Source organism: Camelina sativa, chromosome 4 (assembly GCF_000633955.1).
Source record: "Camelina sativa cultivar DH55 chromosome 4, Cs, whole genome shotgun sequence".
Lineage (NCBI taxonomy): Eukaryota > Viridiplantae > Streptophyta > Magnoliopsida > Brassicales > Brassicaceae > Camelina > Camelina sativa.
The window spans coordinates 21,663,076-21,682,410 of NC_025688.1; the positions used below are offsets into that span (position 1 = coordinate 21,663,076).

General features: G+C 37.7%; 4 protein-coding genes, 1 long non-coding RNA gene and 2 pseudogenes across 9 annotated transcripts in view; 3 read left to right on the forward strand and 4 right to left on the reverse strand.

Annotated features, from left to right (window-relative positions):
• LOC104784133 (non-functional pseudokinase ZED1-like) overlaps positions 1-281 on the reverse strand; it is a 7,700-nt gene extending 7,419 nt beyond the window's left edge. The window contains exon 1 of the mRNA XM_010509198.1: positions 53-281. Coding sequence (XP_010507500.1) covers positions 53-281 — 229 coding nt within the window. The remainder of the gene's footprint in view (positions 1-52) is intronic.
• Positions 1-2,311, reverse strand: LOC109132699 (annotated as a pseudogene).
• Positions 2,255-3,541, forward strand: LOC104781684 (non-functional pseudokinase ZED1-like). Its single transcript, XM_019244853.1, has one exon. It carries the CDS (start codon positions 2,269-2,271, stop codon positions 3,361-3,363), a length of 1,095 nt encoding a protein of 364 aa, XP_019100398.1. The 5' UTR covers positions 2,255-2,268; the 3' UTR covers positions 3,364-3,541.
• On the forward strand, positions 3,651-8,121 carry LOC104781686 (non-functional pseudokinase ZED1). 4 transcript variants are annotated; one of them, XM_010506412.2, is made up of 5 exons: positions 3,653-5,178; positions 5,446-5,675; positions 6,547-6,712; positions 7,157-7,191; positions 7,356-7,654. In XM_010506412.2, exon 1 carries the CDS (start codon positions 3,754-3,756, stop codon positions 4,765-4,767), a length of 1,014 nt encoding a protein of 337 aa, XP_010504714.2. In that variant the 5' UTR covers positions 3,653-3,753; the 3' UTR covers positions 4,768-5,178; positions 5,446-5,675; positions 6,547-6,712; positions 7,157-7,191; positions 7,356-7,654. The 4 variants fall into 4 exon arrangements, with proteins under 4 accessions (XP_019100402.1, XP_010504714.2, XP_019100400.1 ...); XM_019244855.1 differs by having other exon boundaries at positions 6,547-7,191; XM_019244856.1 differs by having other exon boundaries at positions 6,575-7,191.
• Positions 8,526-10,424, forward strand: LOC109124870 (non-functional pseudokinase ZED1-like). 2 transcript variants are annotated; one of them, XM_019244852.1, is made up of 3 exons: positions 8,526-8,611; positions 8,858-10,119; positions 10,268-10,424. In XM_019244852.1, the coding sequence occupies exon 2, from the start codon at positions 8,959-8,961 to the stop codon at positions 10,090-10,092; it is 1,134 nt and encodes a 377-aa protein (XP_019100397.1). In that variant the 5' UTR covers positions 8,526-8,611; positions 8,858-8,958; the 3' UTR covers positions 10,093-10,119; positions 10,268-10,424. The 2 variants fall into 2 exon arrangements, with proteins under 2 accessions (XP_019100397.1, XP_019100396.1); XM_019244851.1 differs by having other exon boundaries at positions 8,571-8,655; positions 8,858-10,424.
• On the reverse strand, positions 12,006-13,699 carry LOC104781688. Its single transcript, XR_766931.1, has 2 exons — positions 12,735-13,699; positions 12,006-12,607 (listed from the first exon to the last, which is right to left on the reverse strand). It is a non-coding gene; the product is annotated as an uncharacterized LOC104781688 (long non-coding RNA).
• Positions 14,349-17,793, reverse strand: LOC104781689 (annotated as a pseudogene).

The window sequence follows — 19,335 nt, forward strand, 5'->3', positions numbered from 1 at the left end:
AATCTATCCTCGTGAAATCTCTTGATCAAGTAGTATTTATCTTCTATGATACCTTTAAACCACTTGTAGATTGCTCCCTCAGAGACAAAACAACTGGAGTCAAAATTCTTGGTGGCTTTCAAGATCTGGGAAGAAGCAAAACTGCGTAAAGGAATGGATTTACCGTTACAATCAGCGATGAGCTCTTTCAAGAAGATGCTTCCGTTCTCCAAGAACCTCTTTTCTTCCTTACTTCTTCCGAAAAACCCATATGTCAGATTCTTCTTCAGCTTCTTCACCATCGATTCCATTAAACAAATTAATAAATTTCTCCAATTTTCTTCCAAAAACAAGAAAGACCTAAATCATACAAAGACAGTTTTGCCAGCTCCTTCGTTGAAAATTCCAACATTGGCTACATTTTTGGGTCCCATTTTGACCTGACTCCATCAGTCATTACCAATTCGTGTCCACAGAACGTATTATCATTAATCCTCAAGATTGTGATAATTTGTGCTGGGTATTGTATAATACGTCAGTAACTTATTCACGTTATTGGAATGTTGCCTCAAGCTTTCAAATCTGCATCACCATCCATGGGAATACACATATCACTACAATATAGACCTTAAACGCTACAAATCACCTCCAACATTGCTTTCAAGGTATCAATATCTAAGATTCTCACAAGAGTTTATGCATATTTCAGGAACCAAAACGGATCTATATTGTAGTCTTGTTTACCTCGGATATATCAACGAGTGATCTCTCTATCCGCTTAAGCTCCTTGGCAACATCGATCATCTTCGGTCCCTTCTCCACACTTTTCTCGCAGCCTGAGATCTTTTTGTCTCCTCAATGTCTCTTACTCCGACCTTGAATATTGTCTCGGTAAACTCACCTTTCTCCTGTAAGCCTCTTACATAGTTACGGATATCAATAAAGCGCACATCAGATCAAGGAGCCATACCATGTCTTCCAATCAGAAGAACCATTATAAAGATTCCAAAGCTATAAACATCAACATACTCTGTGAGAAATCCAGGTGACCATCCTTAGACCCATAATCCAGCATCTCAGGCTTTAACAATCGAGTAATCCTTCTAATAGCTTAATCTCTTTCGCCACCAAGATCATCTTTGGCCTGTCTTCATTCTTCTCCTCACAGCATCTCAGTGCCAGCTCAAGAAACATTTTCATCTGACTAAGCCTCATCTCGTTCAAATCATCCCCAAATTCAACACTTTCTCCTCTCTCCTGCAGATCCTTCACATAACCAAGAATATTACAATGAACCCCACTTGTTCCAACAAAAACAGCTGGTCTTCCCAACAGAAGAACCAACATAAAGACTCCAAAACTGAACACATCAATATATTCAGTCACTAAACCCGTGGTGTAGTAAACCGGATCCATGTATCCAAAAGTTCCCATCACCTCATCTTCAATCCAAGACTTACCCTCAGGGAGTGATACTGAAAACGTGAAATCAGTCAGCTTAGCCGACCAGTTCTTATCCAAGAAAACATTCGTCGGCTTGATATCTCTATGTATAATAATCCTAGAGAAAGCTGTGTGAAGATAAGTCACAGCAACCGCAACCTCTTTAGCAATCTTCAACCGAACATTCCAAGGCAACAATGGACCATCCTCGCAACCAAAACTCCATTCTCTGGGTATTCAAACACTATAACAGGAAGGTGAAACTCGAGAGAACAACCCAAGAGTTTGAGAAAACTACTTTGATTGCTTACCCTAGTAGATAAGACAATGTCGTTGTAAACCTCTCTCACTCTCTCTTCTTTAAACTCCGACTCTGTGAATTTCTTGATTCCGTAAGGTCTTCCTTCGATAACGCCCTTGTACCAGGTAAAGAGTCTATGACGAGAGAGGTTAAAACTAGATTCGAATAGATCCATGGCCTTGAGGATTTGATCGGAAGAGAAGAAACGGATAGGGTTTGAGATACCATTAGAATCGCCGATGAGTTCCTGAAGAATAGTTCCTCCATTGTTGAAGAACCATTCACTACGCTTGTCTTCCACAGTCTTCTTCCTTCGCCAAGATGATCTCATCGTCGATTTAAGCTCCAATATACTGATAAAAATTCCAACTTTATAAAATTGACTCGAGTAAAAACTAAAACTTTATATTGTTCAAAATAAAAAGACAAGTCTTTTAAGCTACTGTACTACTTTAAAGATCAATAATATTTTATTTATTTGTATTTCGTTGACCTACCAGTCTCATAATTTCACGGGAAAGGTATCGTGTTCGGTCAAGTCTTTGATGCTGATGAATGATCAGAAGATGAGTTTTTGGAGTAAGAAGACGAAGAAGAAGAACTTAGAAGCAAATCAACGGCAAAGATTGTTCCAAGAGAACGGGAAGGTACTCTTAGAAGATCTCATCGAGCTTTGCAATGGCAAATCCAATCCAATTAAAACCTTCTCTGCTAACGAAATCCTAGAAGCCACCGATAACTTCAGCGAGAGCAATCTCGTGGTTCGGTTCGAGTTCATGTACAGAGGTATGCTCCAAAACCGTCCTGTTCTGGTCAAAAGAGCCATATGGAATTTATACAAATCAGATACATTAGAAAAGATTTGTCGTGACATTGCGGTCTCATCGATGGTGAGTGGTCACAAGAACTTCCTCAGATTGTTAGGTTGCTGTCTTGAATTTGAGCATCCGGTCTTAGTTTGTGAGTATGCAGAACGTATACCTTTCAATACTCCAAACCCGGGAATGATTTTGCCATGGGGAATGAGGATAAAGATTGTGAAAGAGATTGCAATTGCTGTTTCTTACCTTCACACCGCGTTTTCAAGAACTATGATTCATACGGATATACAACCTTCTAACATTTTCTTGGATTCAAACGGGACAGCAAAGTTAAGTGGGTTTTGTCTTTGTGTGTCAATACCAGAAGGAGAGACATTTGTTAAGGTTCATGCTGATAAAGTAGAAGGAACATTAGATTACCTTGAGTATAACTATGCGGCCACCGGATTGATCACTGAGTATACAGATGTTTTTAGCTTTGGAGTGTTGTTGCAAAACTTTTTCACGAGAATGTATGGAGTGGTTGATTGTTGTTGCAGTGAAGATGAGAGTCTATTTGAAGAGTTTGAAGACAAACAAAATGTCATGAATATGAGGATTTCAGATAGGGTGTCCAAATTTGTGGAAGAGGGAAGAATCTTTGAGATGTTGGATCCAAATATATTGGAAAGTATAGGTGACGATGTAACCGATGAACACAAGATACGGCTGATGGAAGCAGTCCTTATGCTCTCACTCAGATGCACTGGTCATAGAGGTGATGTTCCAAAGATGATGGAAGTTGCCAAAGAACTTAAAAAGATTGAGAGATGGACATAAAGTGGATTTTGCAAAATTTAATATTTGGATCAAATTGAAGTAATATCTTTGGTTCTGAATACCTTTGAGGCTTTGTGGGCATAGAGTGGCTATTGTATATTTACTGGTTCAATGTGTAATAGTAAAGAAGATGTGGATCAAATTGAAATGACTAGTTGAGGGTGTAGATGTGATAATATAATTTTATTGGGTGAATTGTTTAGTAAGTGAAAAGATATGGATCAAACCGAAATATCTAATTGTCGGAATTTGATCCAAATAGAAACGATCTTCTCGAGGAGAAGAACAGATCAAGCTTGCTCTTTTGAAAAAACCAAAGTTACGATTTTTCTCTGTAAAGATCTTTACTTTTGAATTTGTTTTTGTCTACCTCTCTGCTCCATACATCTAATGAGTAAGAATAACAAGAATAAGAAGAAGAAAATATCGGATTTGAAGAACGGAGGCATTCTATTGGAGGAGCTAATTGCTTCGTTTGACGGCAAAACCAATCCGATTCGTTGCTTCTCCTCCGATCAGATCCTTAAAGCAACTGACAATTTCTCCGAGAGCCAAGTAATCTCTAGTTGGGGATATTTCATTTGGTACAGAGGCGTAATCGAAGAAAGACCAGTTTCAATCAAGAAATGGTCCTGTCAAAACCTCTCAAACTTCACAGAAGTGTATCGAGATATCTCTGTATCCTCTCAGATGAGTGGACACAAGAATACCCTTAAGCTTATAGGTTGTTGTTTGGAATTTGATCTTCCAGCTCTAGTCTGTGAATACGCTGAACACGGACCGCTTAGTAAAGACGGAGGAATCTCAAGTGGAGAGGTTTTGCCTTGGAAAGTGAGATTGAAGATTGCTAAAGAGATTGCTACTTCTGTGACTTATCTCCACACGGCGTTTCCAGAGACTATAATCCATCGGAATATTAATCCGACGAATATTTTCATTGATGAGCATTGGACGGCGAAGCTTTCTGACTTCTGGTTCTGTGTTGCAATACCAGAGGGAGAGTTATATGTAGAAGATGAAGTGAAAGGTGTGATTGGTTTTGTTGATCCAGATTATTACTGGACTATGAAAGTTACTGAGAAAGTTGATATCTATAGCTTTGGTGTTGTGATGTTGGTTTTGTTGTCTGGAAGAGCTGCTGTGTTTAATGGACCTGGTGAGACTCCTATGTCTCTTAACGATCATGTGTCTGAGGTAATGGAGAGAAATGGGTTTGATGAGATTGTTGATAAAGATATATGGAATGGTTTGGGTGGTGGTGATGATGATTTGGTTCTGAGACGGTCACAGGTTGAAGCTTTTCTTAGGTTAGCTTTGAGGTGTGTGAGATTCAAGAAAGAAGATCCAGTGAGTGGTATGCTTGAAGTTGCTAAAGAGCTCAAATTGATTGAGAAACTCTCTTAATTACTCTTCTTTCTCTTGTTAGATTCTTTGAAAGAATGATAACCTCTGAGAAGTTTTGATGATGTCTCAATGTTTTTTGAGTCCTTGTGTTACTAGTCTATGTCTTGTTCTATCATGAAGAAATCAAGAAATATGTAGCTCTCTTTTTATCGATTCCATTATTGAATAAAGACATTGTCTTGGCAAGCCAAAGAGAGTAACTTCAGAACTCAGATGTCAAATACTGAACTCTCCTAAGTGTGAGCTTTTTAGTGGTGTCTCAATGTGTTTGAGTTCTTGTTGCTACTTGTTTTTGTACTTCTCTATCAAGAGCTCAGACATTGTTTTTTTAGGGAATATATTATTCCAATTTTGATATTGCTACCTTCTTCCTTCTTCCTTCTCTTACTTCATGGTGCTTTTGCTTCTGAGGTATGATTTCAATTCTGAGTTCAATATCGTAGACATTATTAAAGGTTGGATTCTAGTTATTGTCAGCATATGTCTTCCTTTCAGCTTTGGTGTTCCATTAGTTTCATCAAAAGCTATTGAAAAATTCTTTAGTGCCAGCCTTGTTCTGTACTTCTGTTGACATTAGAGATCGAGAAGGTGGGATTGGGTTTATTTGCTAGAAATCTAATCTACTTTTCTTCACTGCAAATTCAATGATTTAGAGTACTCTTTCTCTCTTTATTTCAGCCGTTGAGATTGGATCAATGGAGTTTCTATGGGAATTTTTCACACAGATGAACTTATTGTCTTCTTCTGCTCTAAAGGATAAACCTTTGTAGAGTCTACAAGATGGATCGGTTGAGAACAAAGACACACCGGCAGAGAAATGTCAAAGATCAGAGCTGAACTGCTGCTGAATAATTGGAAGAACTTGAGTAAACAATTAAATCACAGAAGCAAGTTGAGAAAGCTCTTGGGTGAGTGGTGTTTTGTCATTTAAACATACATACACAATTTTAAGTTTAGCTAGATTCTCTGTTAATGTGGCCGAATCAGCTCTATATCCAGATATTGATTGATGATGAAGATATCGAAGAAGAATTTTTTGAAATGAGAGATGGAGCTTTACAGCAAAAGTTCCTAGGTCATAAGAAGGAAACTAGTTGCTTTTGTTATACCTAATTGCTATACTGTCTTCGTCTGTCTCACAAGTTGGAGTTTGATTGTGTTTGTTAATACTGTATCCTCGATATTTTTCTTATGCAATGGATCTCTGTGTTTGCATCCACATAGTGATACAGATAGACATCATTAGACTGATATATTGAATGAAGGGCGTTTTATTTTAGCTTGTATCTCATCTTTGATCAGTTTTGGTGTTTTCCAATTTCTGAGATGCTATCCAAATGGAGATTTAGGATGTGAATGTCTACCCTGTATGTAGCTCAACTAATGCTTAAAGAATCATTTCGTGTTGGTAAACCTGTATATGACCAATACCTTTTCTGTCAATTGTTTCTAACTTGGCAAACCTGTAATAAATTCCTATTACAAGTAGAGTAACATATTTTATCTAACTTGGTTACCTGGTTTAAGATTTGTAACACATTTGTTTTTGCCCTCGCTTTGATGACTTCTGTTCACTTCTAGTCTTGGTTACATTGTTTAATATGTGTATATCTCTTTCAAATATATGCTATTATATGTGGATTAATACCCTTTTTCTTGTGAAAAACATATATGTTTAGTCTTTCTGTTGTTTCCAGTTTCATTTCACTGTCATATAAGTTAAGTCTTTCTTTTGTATGCAGTTTTGAGTTTTTCTAATGAGCCAATGTCTCTGTGCAGTGGTGTCCATTGGTTGAATGCGTTTCAGGTTTTCTAACGAATCAATGTCTATGTGCATTGCCTCGGAACCAAAGCTCTTTGTGAAATGGTGTTCTTGTGTCGCTGTCTTCTCGGTGCAATGTCTCGGAACCAAAGCCCTTTGTGCAAATGTCTCGGAACCAAGACAGTATGTTCATTGTCTTGTTCTCTGTTCATTATCCAGATATTGATTGTTAGCAACGTAAAGAGAAGCATTCTTAAGTTTTCTTTTGTGTAGACATAGAGATGTGGATATGGGATTGTATAGATGAAATTATTAATCAAGGTGAGTTTATAGTTGTGTATGTGGGAGAAGGTGATGTGATTATTTTGGTTGCTCATATAGATCGATAGATTATTGCGGTTAACGTTATTAATTGGAGGACCCGTAGAATCTTGAAATACATTTGGGGGAACCATATTTATTTGTAGTAAATTATATAATACACCACGGAATCCAAACATTTTTTTATAAACTAATTCCTAGTATAATTTTTTGTAACCCTCCCAATACTAACTCTGTTTATCTTTCTTGTTCGTTTCTCTAATTCTCTTGGCCTCTTGTCATTATTATCGCGCACCCACTGATCAGAAAGTTTCTTCAAACAATGAGCACCGGTCGATCCAGTAAGAGATCTCTCTCTCTCTCTCTCTCTCTCTCTCTCTCTCTCTATTTTGTTTAGAATTCATCTGATCTTACTCTCATGGTTAATTTACTTGATCCAGACGATCTAATTGTGTGTTTTTTGTCCTCCTTGTTAATCTGTTTCCCGATTTGTTAAACCTCGTAGCGGCTCACACATGCGTCTTTTGGGACGTCCAGGATTTCCCGGTCCCTAATGGTCGCGATCCGGACTCGATTTATGAGAATATAAAAATACTACTGCAAAAGCGTAAGGACCACACTACTGCAAAAGCCACTGATAAGCGTAGCTCAAAAGATAAGCGGAGGAAATTTTCAAAGTAGCTATTCTCTCTTTATTTTGTGTGTATTAAAAACGTTGACATTTCATCTTGTTCTGATAAACTCTGTATTGGGTTCAGATGCACTGTTCGTTGCTAATTCATTCATTCTGTCAATTGTTTCTAACTTGGCAAACCTGTAATAAATTCCTATTACAAGTTGATATCTATAGCTTTGGTGTTGTGATGTTGGTTTTGTTGTCTGGAAGAGCTGCTGTGTTTAATGGACCTGGTGAGACTCCTATATATGTCTCTTAACGATCATGTGTCTGAGGGGTGAGGTAATGGAGAGGAATGGGTTTGATGAGATTGTTGATAAAGAGATATGGAATGGTTTGGGTGGTGGTGATGATTTGGTACTGAGACGGTCACAGGTTGAAGCTTTTCTTAGGTTAGCTTTGAGGTTTGTGAGATACAAGAAAGAAGATCCAGTGAGTGGTATGCTTGAAGTTGCTAAAGAGCTCAAATTGATTGAGAAATTCTCTTAATTACTCTTCCTTATCTTGTTAGATTCTTTATTCTTAAAAGAATGATAACCTCTGAGAAGTTTTGCTGATGTCTCAGTGTGTTTTGAGTTTTTGTGTTACTAGTCTTTGTCTTGTTCTATCAAGAAATCAAAAAACACAGAGCTCTCTTTTTATCGAATAAAGACATTATCTTGGCAAGCCAGAGAGAGTAACTTCAGAACTCAGATGTCAAATACTGAACTCTCCTAAGTGTGAGCTTTTTAGTGATGTCTCAATGTGTTTGAGTTCTTGTTGCTACTTGTTTTTGTACTTTTCTATCAAGAACTCAGATGTCAAATACTGAGCTCATTTTCTTGATGATTCCATTACTGAATACTAGTGATTACATCTGGGCAAGCCAAAAAAAGTCAGTTTGCCTCCAATGTGAAAACAAACTAAGTGTGAACACATTCAGTCTCATACTGGTGCTTCTCGAAGTCAACTCTTTTCTTCAAGCCGACCACACACTTTGGTTATTGGACCAAACCCACTTTTTTAGGGAATATATTATTCCAATTTTGATATTGCTTCCTTCTTCCTTCTTCCTTCTCTTACTTCATGGTGCTTTTGCTTCTGAGGTATGATTTCAATTCTGAGTTCAATATCGTGGACATTACTAAAGGTTGGATTCTAGTTATTGTCAGCATATATCTTCCTTTCAGCTTTGGTGTTCCATTAGTTTCATCAAAAGCTATTGAAAAATTCTTTAGTGCCAGCCTTGTTCTGTACTTCTGTTGACATTAGAGATCGAGAAGGTGGGATTGGGTTTATTTGCTAGAAATCTGATCAATGATTTTAAAGTACTCTCTCTCTCTTTATTTCAGCTGTTGAGAATGGATCAGTGGAGTTTCTATGGGAATTGTTCAAACAGATGAACTTTTGTCTTCTTCTGATCTAAAGGATAAACCTTTGTAGAGTCTAAAAGATGGATTGGTTGAGAACAAAAACAATCGGGGCCAAGACACGGCAGAGAAATGTCAAGGAGAATGGTGCGGTTGTTCTGAAACAGCTGATTGAATGCTGTGATGGAAAATGCAATCCTATCAAGAACTTTTCTTACAGTCAGATCATCAAAGCAACAGATAACTTCTGCCAAAGCAACCGTGCTTCCCGGGTTGATGTTTATTACCGTTGCTATAAAGGAATGCTCGATGACCGTCCAGTACTCATCAAGAAAGGGAAATACACACTTGATATGAAAGAGATATGTCGCGACATAGCGATCTCATCGATGGTGAGTGGTCATAAGAACTTCCTTAAGTTGTTGGGATGTTGTCTTGAGTTCACTCCTCCTGTCTTAGTTTTTGAGTATGCAGAGATTATAACACTTGGTCCACTGCTTGCATCTCATCCGGGAAATCTAAAGAGGATAAAGATAGCAAGAGAGGTTGCAAACGCTTTGACTTACCTTCACACAGCATTCTCAAGGGCTTTCATCCATTCAAATCTGGATCCTTTCACCATTTTCTCTGATGGAAATGGGGTCACAAAGCTCGGGAACTTCTGCAACTGTATCCCAATCCCCGAAGGAGAGACGTTTGTTCATGATGGCACATTGCAAAAGTACCATGAGTTTAGGCACAATACATTAAAGGGAACACATGGGCTTGGTGTATGTAACTTACCTGTCATTGATCCGGATTACAAGTCAACTGGAAAGGTCACGACAAAGACTGATATGCACAGCTTTGGAGCATTCATGATAGCTCTTGTGCAGATAAAGGAAGTTGATGATGAGCTATCCCTATCTTCGGATATGCTGAGAGCATTTGCTGACTTGTTCATCAAACCTTATGACAATACTCGTTTCCCGCTTCACCATCATGTTACTAAGATACTGAGAAAGTTTGGGTATGCAGAGGTTGTAGATTCAGATATGAGTTATCCAGCTGGTTGGCCTGTTAAAGCCTTTCTTAGATTAGCGTTGAGATGCATTGGATGCAGCAACTTAGGAGACCCGTTGACTAGCATGATTCAAGTGGCTAAAGAGCTCAGGCTGATTGAGAAATCTACAAATTGGAGCCGTATGATGCAATTTCACTCACCGATCCTTTTGTAACCATAGTTCAAGGCCAGGAATGCCATGGTAACTTCAGTCTAACATTCAGTAAATAGCTAATTTCTGTTACCTGCAGATTTTCCACTAAGAGAGATAGATAAGGTCACAGAGATTTTACTACAAAAACATAGATATTCACAGATTGACTTATCCTTATTTCTTTTTTATGTTTCAGACTTGAATGATAGAGTCTCCGAGATCATTTTGTTACTACTCTTTGTTGAATGATCATTTCTTCCAAAGCCATGTGACAAAATATGAAATTCTTCTAAGACATCTCGTATGGTCTTATATTTCTGCATTAATTTTACTTGGTTTACTTTTAAATTTAACCGACATAAATGTTTAACTTATTGGCGGGTTGAGCCAAGCCCGTGCAGTAGTGCAACACATGGGCGACTCCCGAAGGCTCAGATAGCAAGCTACCCTGATGAGCCTTCTCCCTTACAAAATAGAGTTAATATCGTGTGAGCCGATGGCCCACATATCAGATATTAAACTGATAAGAACAGATACTACACTTGATCTTAGCCAAAAGGCCGAGAAAGGTATGATTTGAACGTTGAGCCTAGATTCTTATATATACTGCAAACCTTATGACCAACGCTCTCTAACTCGTCGATGTGGGACTTTAGAAAAATACACTTAGTATTCTCTTACGCATCTTTCATCTTTGTTTTTTTTTCCTTTTATCTTTTCTTCTTTAGTCAAACACATATGAAACAAAAGAATATGGAAACTTATACAAACAATACTACAAGTTCTGTTTTCTACACCTCTTTGTTATCTGTGTGCCTTTTATTTGCCATTGATCACAGAACTATGTACACCCACATGAAGAAAGATGGAAACTTATACAAAATCATCAAAGCAATATTGGAGGAGCTTTCTTGCTCAGGGAACTAATACTGCTTCCATTGAGCTTACTAGAATAATACCTGAATTAGGCACTCTCCTAGAACACACTCTGAGCTACTATTATGTAGTCAGAGCAGTTCCAAGATTTAGGTTTTCTTCTTTCTTCTTCCTCCAATGTTGTGCTTCTATCTCATTTTCAGGGTATAGGCTGTTTCCAACGATTTGTGCTCAGATTCTGTTTGTATATCCTTTTCTTGGTCTTAACTGACATTTTAGATTCAAAATCCAAGAAAACACTTTCGAGAGAGTTTTCAGAAGAAAAACATTAGTATTTTAAAGGTTTCTTGAGGTAGCTAATAGCTAAATACAATTCGCTAGGACTAGGAGCATATTCATATGATCAAATACTTACGGCTACATGTAACTTCGACATGACTTGGTTTGTTTCAATAGATGGTAACAAAGGGCTTTCCCTACAGAGCTCGATATTTGGCTTCCAGTCACTCACATAGACCACACTTCCCTAAGTAGCTCATATCTTGCATTTGTAACGACAGCACCTATTTGTTCAACTTGCTGCTTCACATTCCTGTTCTTTGTAGTTTTCGTTTCCCCAGAAGGAATGAACGGACAGGTGCATACCTAATGCATTTCCAAGATGTGATCAACTCTGTAAAATCAGAAGCACATAGCGAATGTTTCAGGGTTCTCCTTATTTCAGGGTGGTTGCGTAGAAGATCACAAAACAAATGGTAGGAAGCTCATTACACGGTAACATAATTGTCACCAACATCATCCCAAACACGTTGTGGTTCAAGCTCAAGTGAATAGCATGCTATGCTCTGTCTCTTCCCAATGTTTTCTGGCAACATCATCCCAAACACGTTGTAGCATGATAAGTATATAGCAAAGCAAAATGAGTCCATACAATGCAAAATGTACCTTAAACAGACGAAATAAAAGATTGGCAGGTTGAGCTAGGCCCGTGCAGTAGTGTAACGCATGGGCGACTCGCAAAAGCTCAGATAGCAAGCTATCCAGATGAGCTTTCTCCCTTAAAAAATAGAGTTAATATCGTGTGAGCCGATGGCCCACATATCAGATATTAAACTGATAAGAACAGATACTACACTTGATCTTAGCCAAAAGGCCGAGAAAGGTATGATTTGAACGTTGAGCCTAGATTCTTTATATATACTGCAAACTTTATGACCAACGTTCTCTAACTCGTCGATGTGGGACTTCAGTAAAATACACTTTAGATTTCTTCTCTTTAGGCATCTTTCTTCTTTAGTCACATATGAAGACAAAACACATACATATGTACACATGTAACTATGTAAGAACCCAGTGGAGAAAGATGGAAACATATACAAAAACCATCAAAGAAATATTGGAGGAGCTTTCTTGCTCAGAGAACTAAAAATGATGCTTGAATTAGGCCCTTTCCTTAGTACAATCTGAGCTGCTATTATGTTTACATTTGAATCCTTGTGGGAAATTAATGTAGTCAAAGCAGTTCCAAGATTTAGGTTGTCTTCTTTCTTTTTCCTCCAATGTTGTGTTGCTATCTCATTTGCAGAGTATAGACTATAGGCTGTTTCCAACGATTTTTGCTCTGATTCTGTTTGCATCTATATCCTTTCTTGGTCCTTAACTGACATTATAGATTCAAATTCCAAGTAAACACCTTTTTTCTACCGTTGAGAGAACAAAGAAACAAAAGAAATTTTCCAGGAAAAAGGTAAGCTAATAGCTAAAAATTCATCGGATCAAATACTTACGGCTACATGTAACTTCGACAAGCCTTGGTTTGTTTCAGTAGATGGTAACAAAGGGATTTCCCTAAAGAATTCGATATTTGGCTTCCAATCTATTTGTAACCACTACTGCACCTATTTGCTCAACTTGTTGCTTCACATTCCTGTTCTGTGTGGAATTTGGTGATAGCCATATGTTGTCAATGATGGATGTAAGACGAGAGTCTAATTCCTCCAGCTCTTTATCTCTCATGTATCCTTTTCTTTGTATCATAGACGCTCAAAGAGATGTCTCCTTCTACCTCTGAAACTCTTCCAGGACTGCTCCAGGGACATCATCAGAACAGAACTCATCAGGTGTAAATTGCAGAGTTTACATTTTATCAAGGGAAGACTTATCAATGGGCATATACTTATGCATCCAGTACTCAAGAAAGATGTTATGTGGTCAAGAAATCTTAATCAGTAACTTAATTATAAAGAGTGATAACTGATAAGATAGCATTGAGATGCAACTTAGGAGACCCGTTGACTAGCATGATTACAATGGCTAAAGAACTCTGGCTGATTGAGAAATCTGCAAATTGACTTCGAGATGTGCATCAGATGAGCACCATATGATGTACTCACCATTAATTTTGTAGCCATAGCTCAATGTTTAGCCAGGAATGCCATTGTAGCTTCAGTCCGACATCATTTGTCACGTGAAATCTAGTCTTATTTTCTCAGCTTTACTTTTAACCGACAGAAAGAAACTAATTAGAAAGAGAGACAACAGTTTAACTAATAGATTGGCGGGTTGAGCCAGGCCCGTGCAGTAGTGCAACGCATGGGCGACTCGCGAAAGCCCAGATAGCAAGCTATCTTGATGGGCTTCCTCCCTTAAAAAATAGAGTTAATATCGTGTGAGCCGATGGCCCACATATCAGATATTAAACTGATAAGAACAGATACTACACTTGATCTTAGCCAAAAGGCCGAGAAAGGTATGATTTGAACGTTCAGCTTAGCTTCTTATTTATACTGCAAAGCTTATGACCAACGTTCTCTAACTTGTCGATGTGGGACTTTTAGAAAAATTCACTTTAGTCATCTTCTTCGTTAGTCAAATAGGAAGACAAAACAATACTACAAATTCTGTTTCTCTATACATCTTTGTTACTTCAAATTTGCCATTGATCACAGAACAATGTAAACCCAGAGAAAGAAAGATGGAAACTTATACACAAATCATTGAAGGAGTTTTCTTGCTCAGGAAATTAATGCTGATTCCATTGAGCTCACTAGAATAATGCTGGAATTAGGCACGTTCCTAGTACAGTCTGAGGCTCTGAGCTGCTATTATGTTTTTACTTTTGAATCCTGGTGGCAAGTTTATGTAGTCAGAGCAGTTCCACGATTTAGGTTTTGTTCTTTCTTTCCTCCTCCAATGTTGTGTTTCTACCTCATCCGCAGAGTATAGGCTGTTTCTAAACGGCTTGAGCTCAGTTTCTGTTTGTATTTATATCCTTTTCTTGTTCTTAACTGACATTATAGATTCAGAATTCCAAGTAAACACCTTTTGTCTACCGTTGACATAGTTGTCAGAAGAAAAACATTAGTATTTGTCTATTTGATGGTTTCTTGAGAAGGAAAAACAACAAAGAAACAAAAGTAAACTTACAGGAAAAAAGTAGCTAATTATATATAAATACAATTCGGTAGGAGAATATTCATCTGATCAAATACTTACGGCTACATTGTAATGTAACTTCGACAAGACTTGGTTTGTTTCAGTAGATGGTAACAAAGGGCTTTTCCCTTAAGAACTCGATATTTGGTTTCAAGTCACTCACATAGACCACACTTCCCTCAGTAGCTCATATTTTGCATTTGTAACAACTGCACCTATCTGCTCAACTTGCTTCTTTACATTCCTGTTCTGTGAGGAAGGTGACAACGATACGTTTTCGATGATGGATGTAAGAGGAGAATCTAATTCCTCCAGCTCTTCGTCGCTCGTGTATCCTTTTCTTTGTATCATAGACGCATTCCTTGACATTCTAGAGATGTCTCGTTCTACCTCTGCAACTCTCTCTGCTACATTGATTGATGATGGAGGAATGTATGAAACAGGAGCAGCCGCATAAGGGAAGCTAACTACTGATAACTTCTGCTTCGACATGCTCTGATGAGAAACAAGCAAAAAAAAAAAAGTATAGTGAGTGCACATATAAGCACAGAGAAACAAAAAATGGATTTGCTTATGTTACCTCGGCGTTAAGCTCTTCTAGGACAGCTCCAGGGACATCATCAGGACAGAACTCGTCAGGTGTAAAGTTGCAGAGTATTCTTTTTATTAAGGAAAGATTTATCGATGGGCATACCTATATAAAGAAAGATTTTATGTGATCAAATAAAGCCTAATCAAGAACCAAAAGAGTGATAGAGATATCAAAACAAAACCTCTTCTCTAATGGATTGTTCCATTAACATATCTTTCGGAAGCATAAGTAGATCACTAAGTTCGTTTAGCAAACTGAATGATTTCTCGCTATCTATGGGATCATTTTCTTCTACTGAATCTCTAGTGTTTATAGAGAACATTTCAGCGAGGCATCTTGACCAATTTCCAATCTAAAAGCGAGAGATCACAACATTCAAGAACATTAGTACTTTCTCATGTTTAAGTGAAATATAACAATCTGATCATGTTTCTTGACATTGTACCGCGTTTTTAAGCTGTGCTCCGGATCCAAAACTCAAGTCTCCAGCAAGGATAGGCAGGACTTTAGAATCTAGGATAGGATCAGAGACGGGATCCGTGGGAATCTGATGCTCTGACTCACGCAGAATTGCATTGAACATGGCTACATCAAGTCGAGCTATACACTTCTCCATCACCTGTTACATAGTATTGAGATGATGTATACAGAAGTTAAGATTCCAATAGCTTTTACATAGTTTAAGACTTTCAGTTATTCGCTTGAACTTTAAAATGTAGAATCATAATACCATTTTAGCCAAAATAGGTAAGCAACCGCACTCGTGTCCTGCTCCACGCATTGGACAGAGCCGGGATAGAGAATCTTTGAAAGCGTTTTTCCATAGACTGATTGAATAGTTTCCTTGTACGTGATCTCCTGCCAATCTTCCAAAACCTGCTTGAAGCTATTTGACTGCTTAGTCCATTGGTTCTTCTTTCTTCTTAGCTTCCCTAAACCAATATTTTCACTCCCATTTGATTCAGAGGTCTCTGTGAAATGACTAGGAACACTAGTTTTACCAAAAGCCTGCAAAATGACCTCTCTCAGAGCAATGATGTTCGATAACCAGAAGGTCAACCTAAAACGTAAGAACCAAGAAAAACCTGAGAAGATCAAAATACTAAAAAGCTAATACACTCATAATTTTTAAACTGTGTTTTTGTTTACCTCGAAACATCATTTCCGCAAGATTTAGCAGCTAAAATGAGACCAGACACCGAGTTTCTAGCGACGGTTGCTCGCTTTCCTTGACTCCAATGTTTACAAGCATGGATATAGAGTCTAGAAATTCTTCGAGCAGGCGTGTGAAGCTTGTGAGCTGAGCTAGAGTGTTCTGGTACAACCGAGTAGAGTGAAATCTCCAGCGCTGCAACTTCTCTTAGCTCTTCTTCGAGTTTCTCAATTCTTGTCTCCAAACTCTCAACCTTTTCTTTCAGTACTTCTTCATCCTCACTTTTATCTTCAACATCATCACCTGCCTCGTTCTCACTTCCACCGCTAATGTCACCCTTTGAAGCATCTTCCCAATCTTCGACTCCTTGGTCAGCATCAAACTCTTTGCTCTCTTCCTCATCATTATCATCAACTTTCACTAAATCACAAACAGGGCCATTTGAACTCTCTTCTTTCTTGGTTTTCTCTTCAATTACACTAGCCTCGGACTCTTGATAATGATCTGACGACCCATTCGCGATATCTTCATCATCCTTATTTGATTGTGTAATTACATCACTAACTACTTCAGAGACTTTAGCTTCCTCCTTAGCATCCAAAGGCTTGAGTCTTTCTTGCCCTGAAATTTTTTTAGCGCTGTTCATCTTTTGTAGCTTTTGATCTCTTTTCCCGTTCTTCGTAGACAGATTCGTCTGAACATTGTTGGTTGTTCTTCCCTTCATCATCAAACTGTTTTCAGTTTTTTCTCCAAAGGGCAACAACAGTTACTAAACAATTCTCAAGTAACGCATGTAAAAAGAACGCAAGTAACGCATTAATAAAAGGACAAAAACTCAGTTGCGTATATTCCTGAAATCCAAGGCAAATAAAAGGAAAACGACAATATTATCGGCACTTGTTCTTTTATAGCATAATACTAAAAAAAAAAACGTTAAGCCCCACAGAAAGCAATCAATAGATTCTCACAATTTTCTATTTGCTAAACGGAAATGAGTGCATTCACTCAAGAATTTCCCTTTAGAGCAACACTATGATAATGTTTCTGATCATACAAATTAAAAATAGAAGTTACATACTGCAAAAAGATCGAAACAGAGGAAAACTAAAATTGAAAAATTTACGAGTGTCTCGAGGAAGAAACAGAACAAAGAGACTCAAGAAACCCGTTTTTTCACTTCGGGATCACCAAGAAATCCGTTTTTTATTTTTTGGTTGGTTCCTCAAATGAGCTTTTACTTTATCAGGAAACCGTAAAAAAAAAAGCCACTTTCTCGCTCTCTACGGCTCGTGAAAAAGGAGTGCTGCTGCAGGATTTAAATGAGGGCATTAAAAAAAAAAAAAAGGGATCGTTTACGGTACAAACCGTGAAGATCGGTCGTCGTGTATCATGCCGTTACATGTAAACCGGGGAAAGCTTTGTCGGTGGTTCAACTGTTTACCGGGAGTCGCCGGTCAGATTATACTCGTTTACTTTTTTTTTTTAGTCAAGAGTAATGATGACCCGTACTGTCACTTTCACTTTCGTCCTTCAGATCTTATTGCCTTCCACTTCTATACACTAAACAGCAACTCTGATTTAGATTCGCACCTTTTTTTTGATTTTTACATTCACAAAATGTTAAAGACAGAAGCATAATATTTTTGCAATGACAATAATATGATGCAGTAGTAGTAGACCACAAGAGATCATTATTAAGATACAGGTAGAAGATAATTAAAGCAAAAGTTTTGCTAGTATGATAATTTACAAATATATAATATGAAACGACAAAAACCACTTAATGTTAGTATACCGACATAACAACGCTCATGATGATTTTGGAACTAGATGCAAACTATTTATAAGAGTAATATCATTGCAGGTAGCAACGACCAATAAGTACACCAGCCAGCTTTAGTGTTCACTATTCATAAACAGCCACCAAACATTCAAATAAATTGATGCCCACTTTTTTCAGTTGCACACAATGTGCAAGTGTGGTAGGGATATCACATATGAATTTTGGTTTAGATTTTCCGGTTCTATAATCAGTCTGTTTTGGCTTCGGTCTAGTCTGATTGGAAATTCCAGATCCAAAAGTAAGGAGAACAAAAGGATTACATAATCATACTGAGAGTGAGACAGAGTAAGCATCCAAAGCAACCAAAATGAGATGAAAAGATCAAACCTAATACTAAGAAAAGCCAGCCACCATGTTCATCAGTAGAATTAGGAATCCAACACAGAACCTACAGTTACCTAGAAATTCACGATGCATCAACAATCTTCAAAAATTGCAGTATATGTTTTCATTGTTTCTAGTTCTACATCTATTCATTTGAACCTGCTGCAGACACATAAGGTATACTGCTATGTTCTAAGACTCCACCATCCAACATGAGTGTAATTCTCTTGCACCTATCTCTCCCTGAACTTATCTAGTTCATCAAAACCTGTTTTCCAAAAAGCCGATATCAACACTCTAATGTTCTCTCTCACTTGATATAAGTAAATAGTTGGCAATTCAACACACACAGCAACTCACATAATGGTTATAAATGGGAAGCATACTTTAGTAATCATTCAAAGCTTCAATTAACCCCAATATCTTTGGACATAAAATAACAAGAATCCAGTGTGTTACATCCTACAATTGCTCATCCGATTTCCTAACTCCGTGAATGTATACAAACTAGAATCTTAAGCTATAGTCATGAACCTGCCTTTTCGAGGCTTTCATAACTTGAAAAGCAAAGGAGAAACTTTCCCTAACCAGAAGGTCCAGAACTATCCTTCCTTACACACTCACTAATGCGAAGTTGAAACCGGAATCTAGATAGCTTTATACTGCACAGCGTCATAAGATAAGGAGCTATAGAATTCCACAAAACAAATAAATCACAATGTCAGCAAAACAGATTACTGTTAAACACTATCCCCAAGTAATCTGAGAGACCATCAAGATAAACTGGAAGATCAAAAAGTAATCAAATTTGAGAAGTTATAAGCAAAAAAGGATTGGAGACAGCAAAATGCTTTGAAACATGATCAAAAATCTAAGGTGAGTTACACAAAACCATCGTCAAGAGAAGAGTTAAAAGATGGCTTATTTCATGAACATTTTTATGAACACTAACGATTAAAAAGGAAGAGGAGAAGGGAAACAAAACGAAACCCTAGGTCACTAGTGTTCAGTGATCATCATCATAAACGGGTAAAAAAAAAA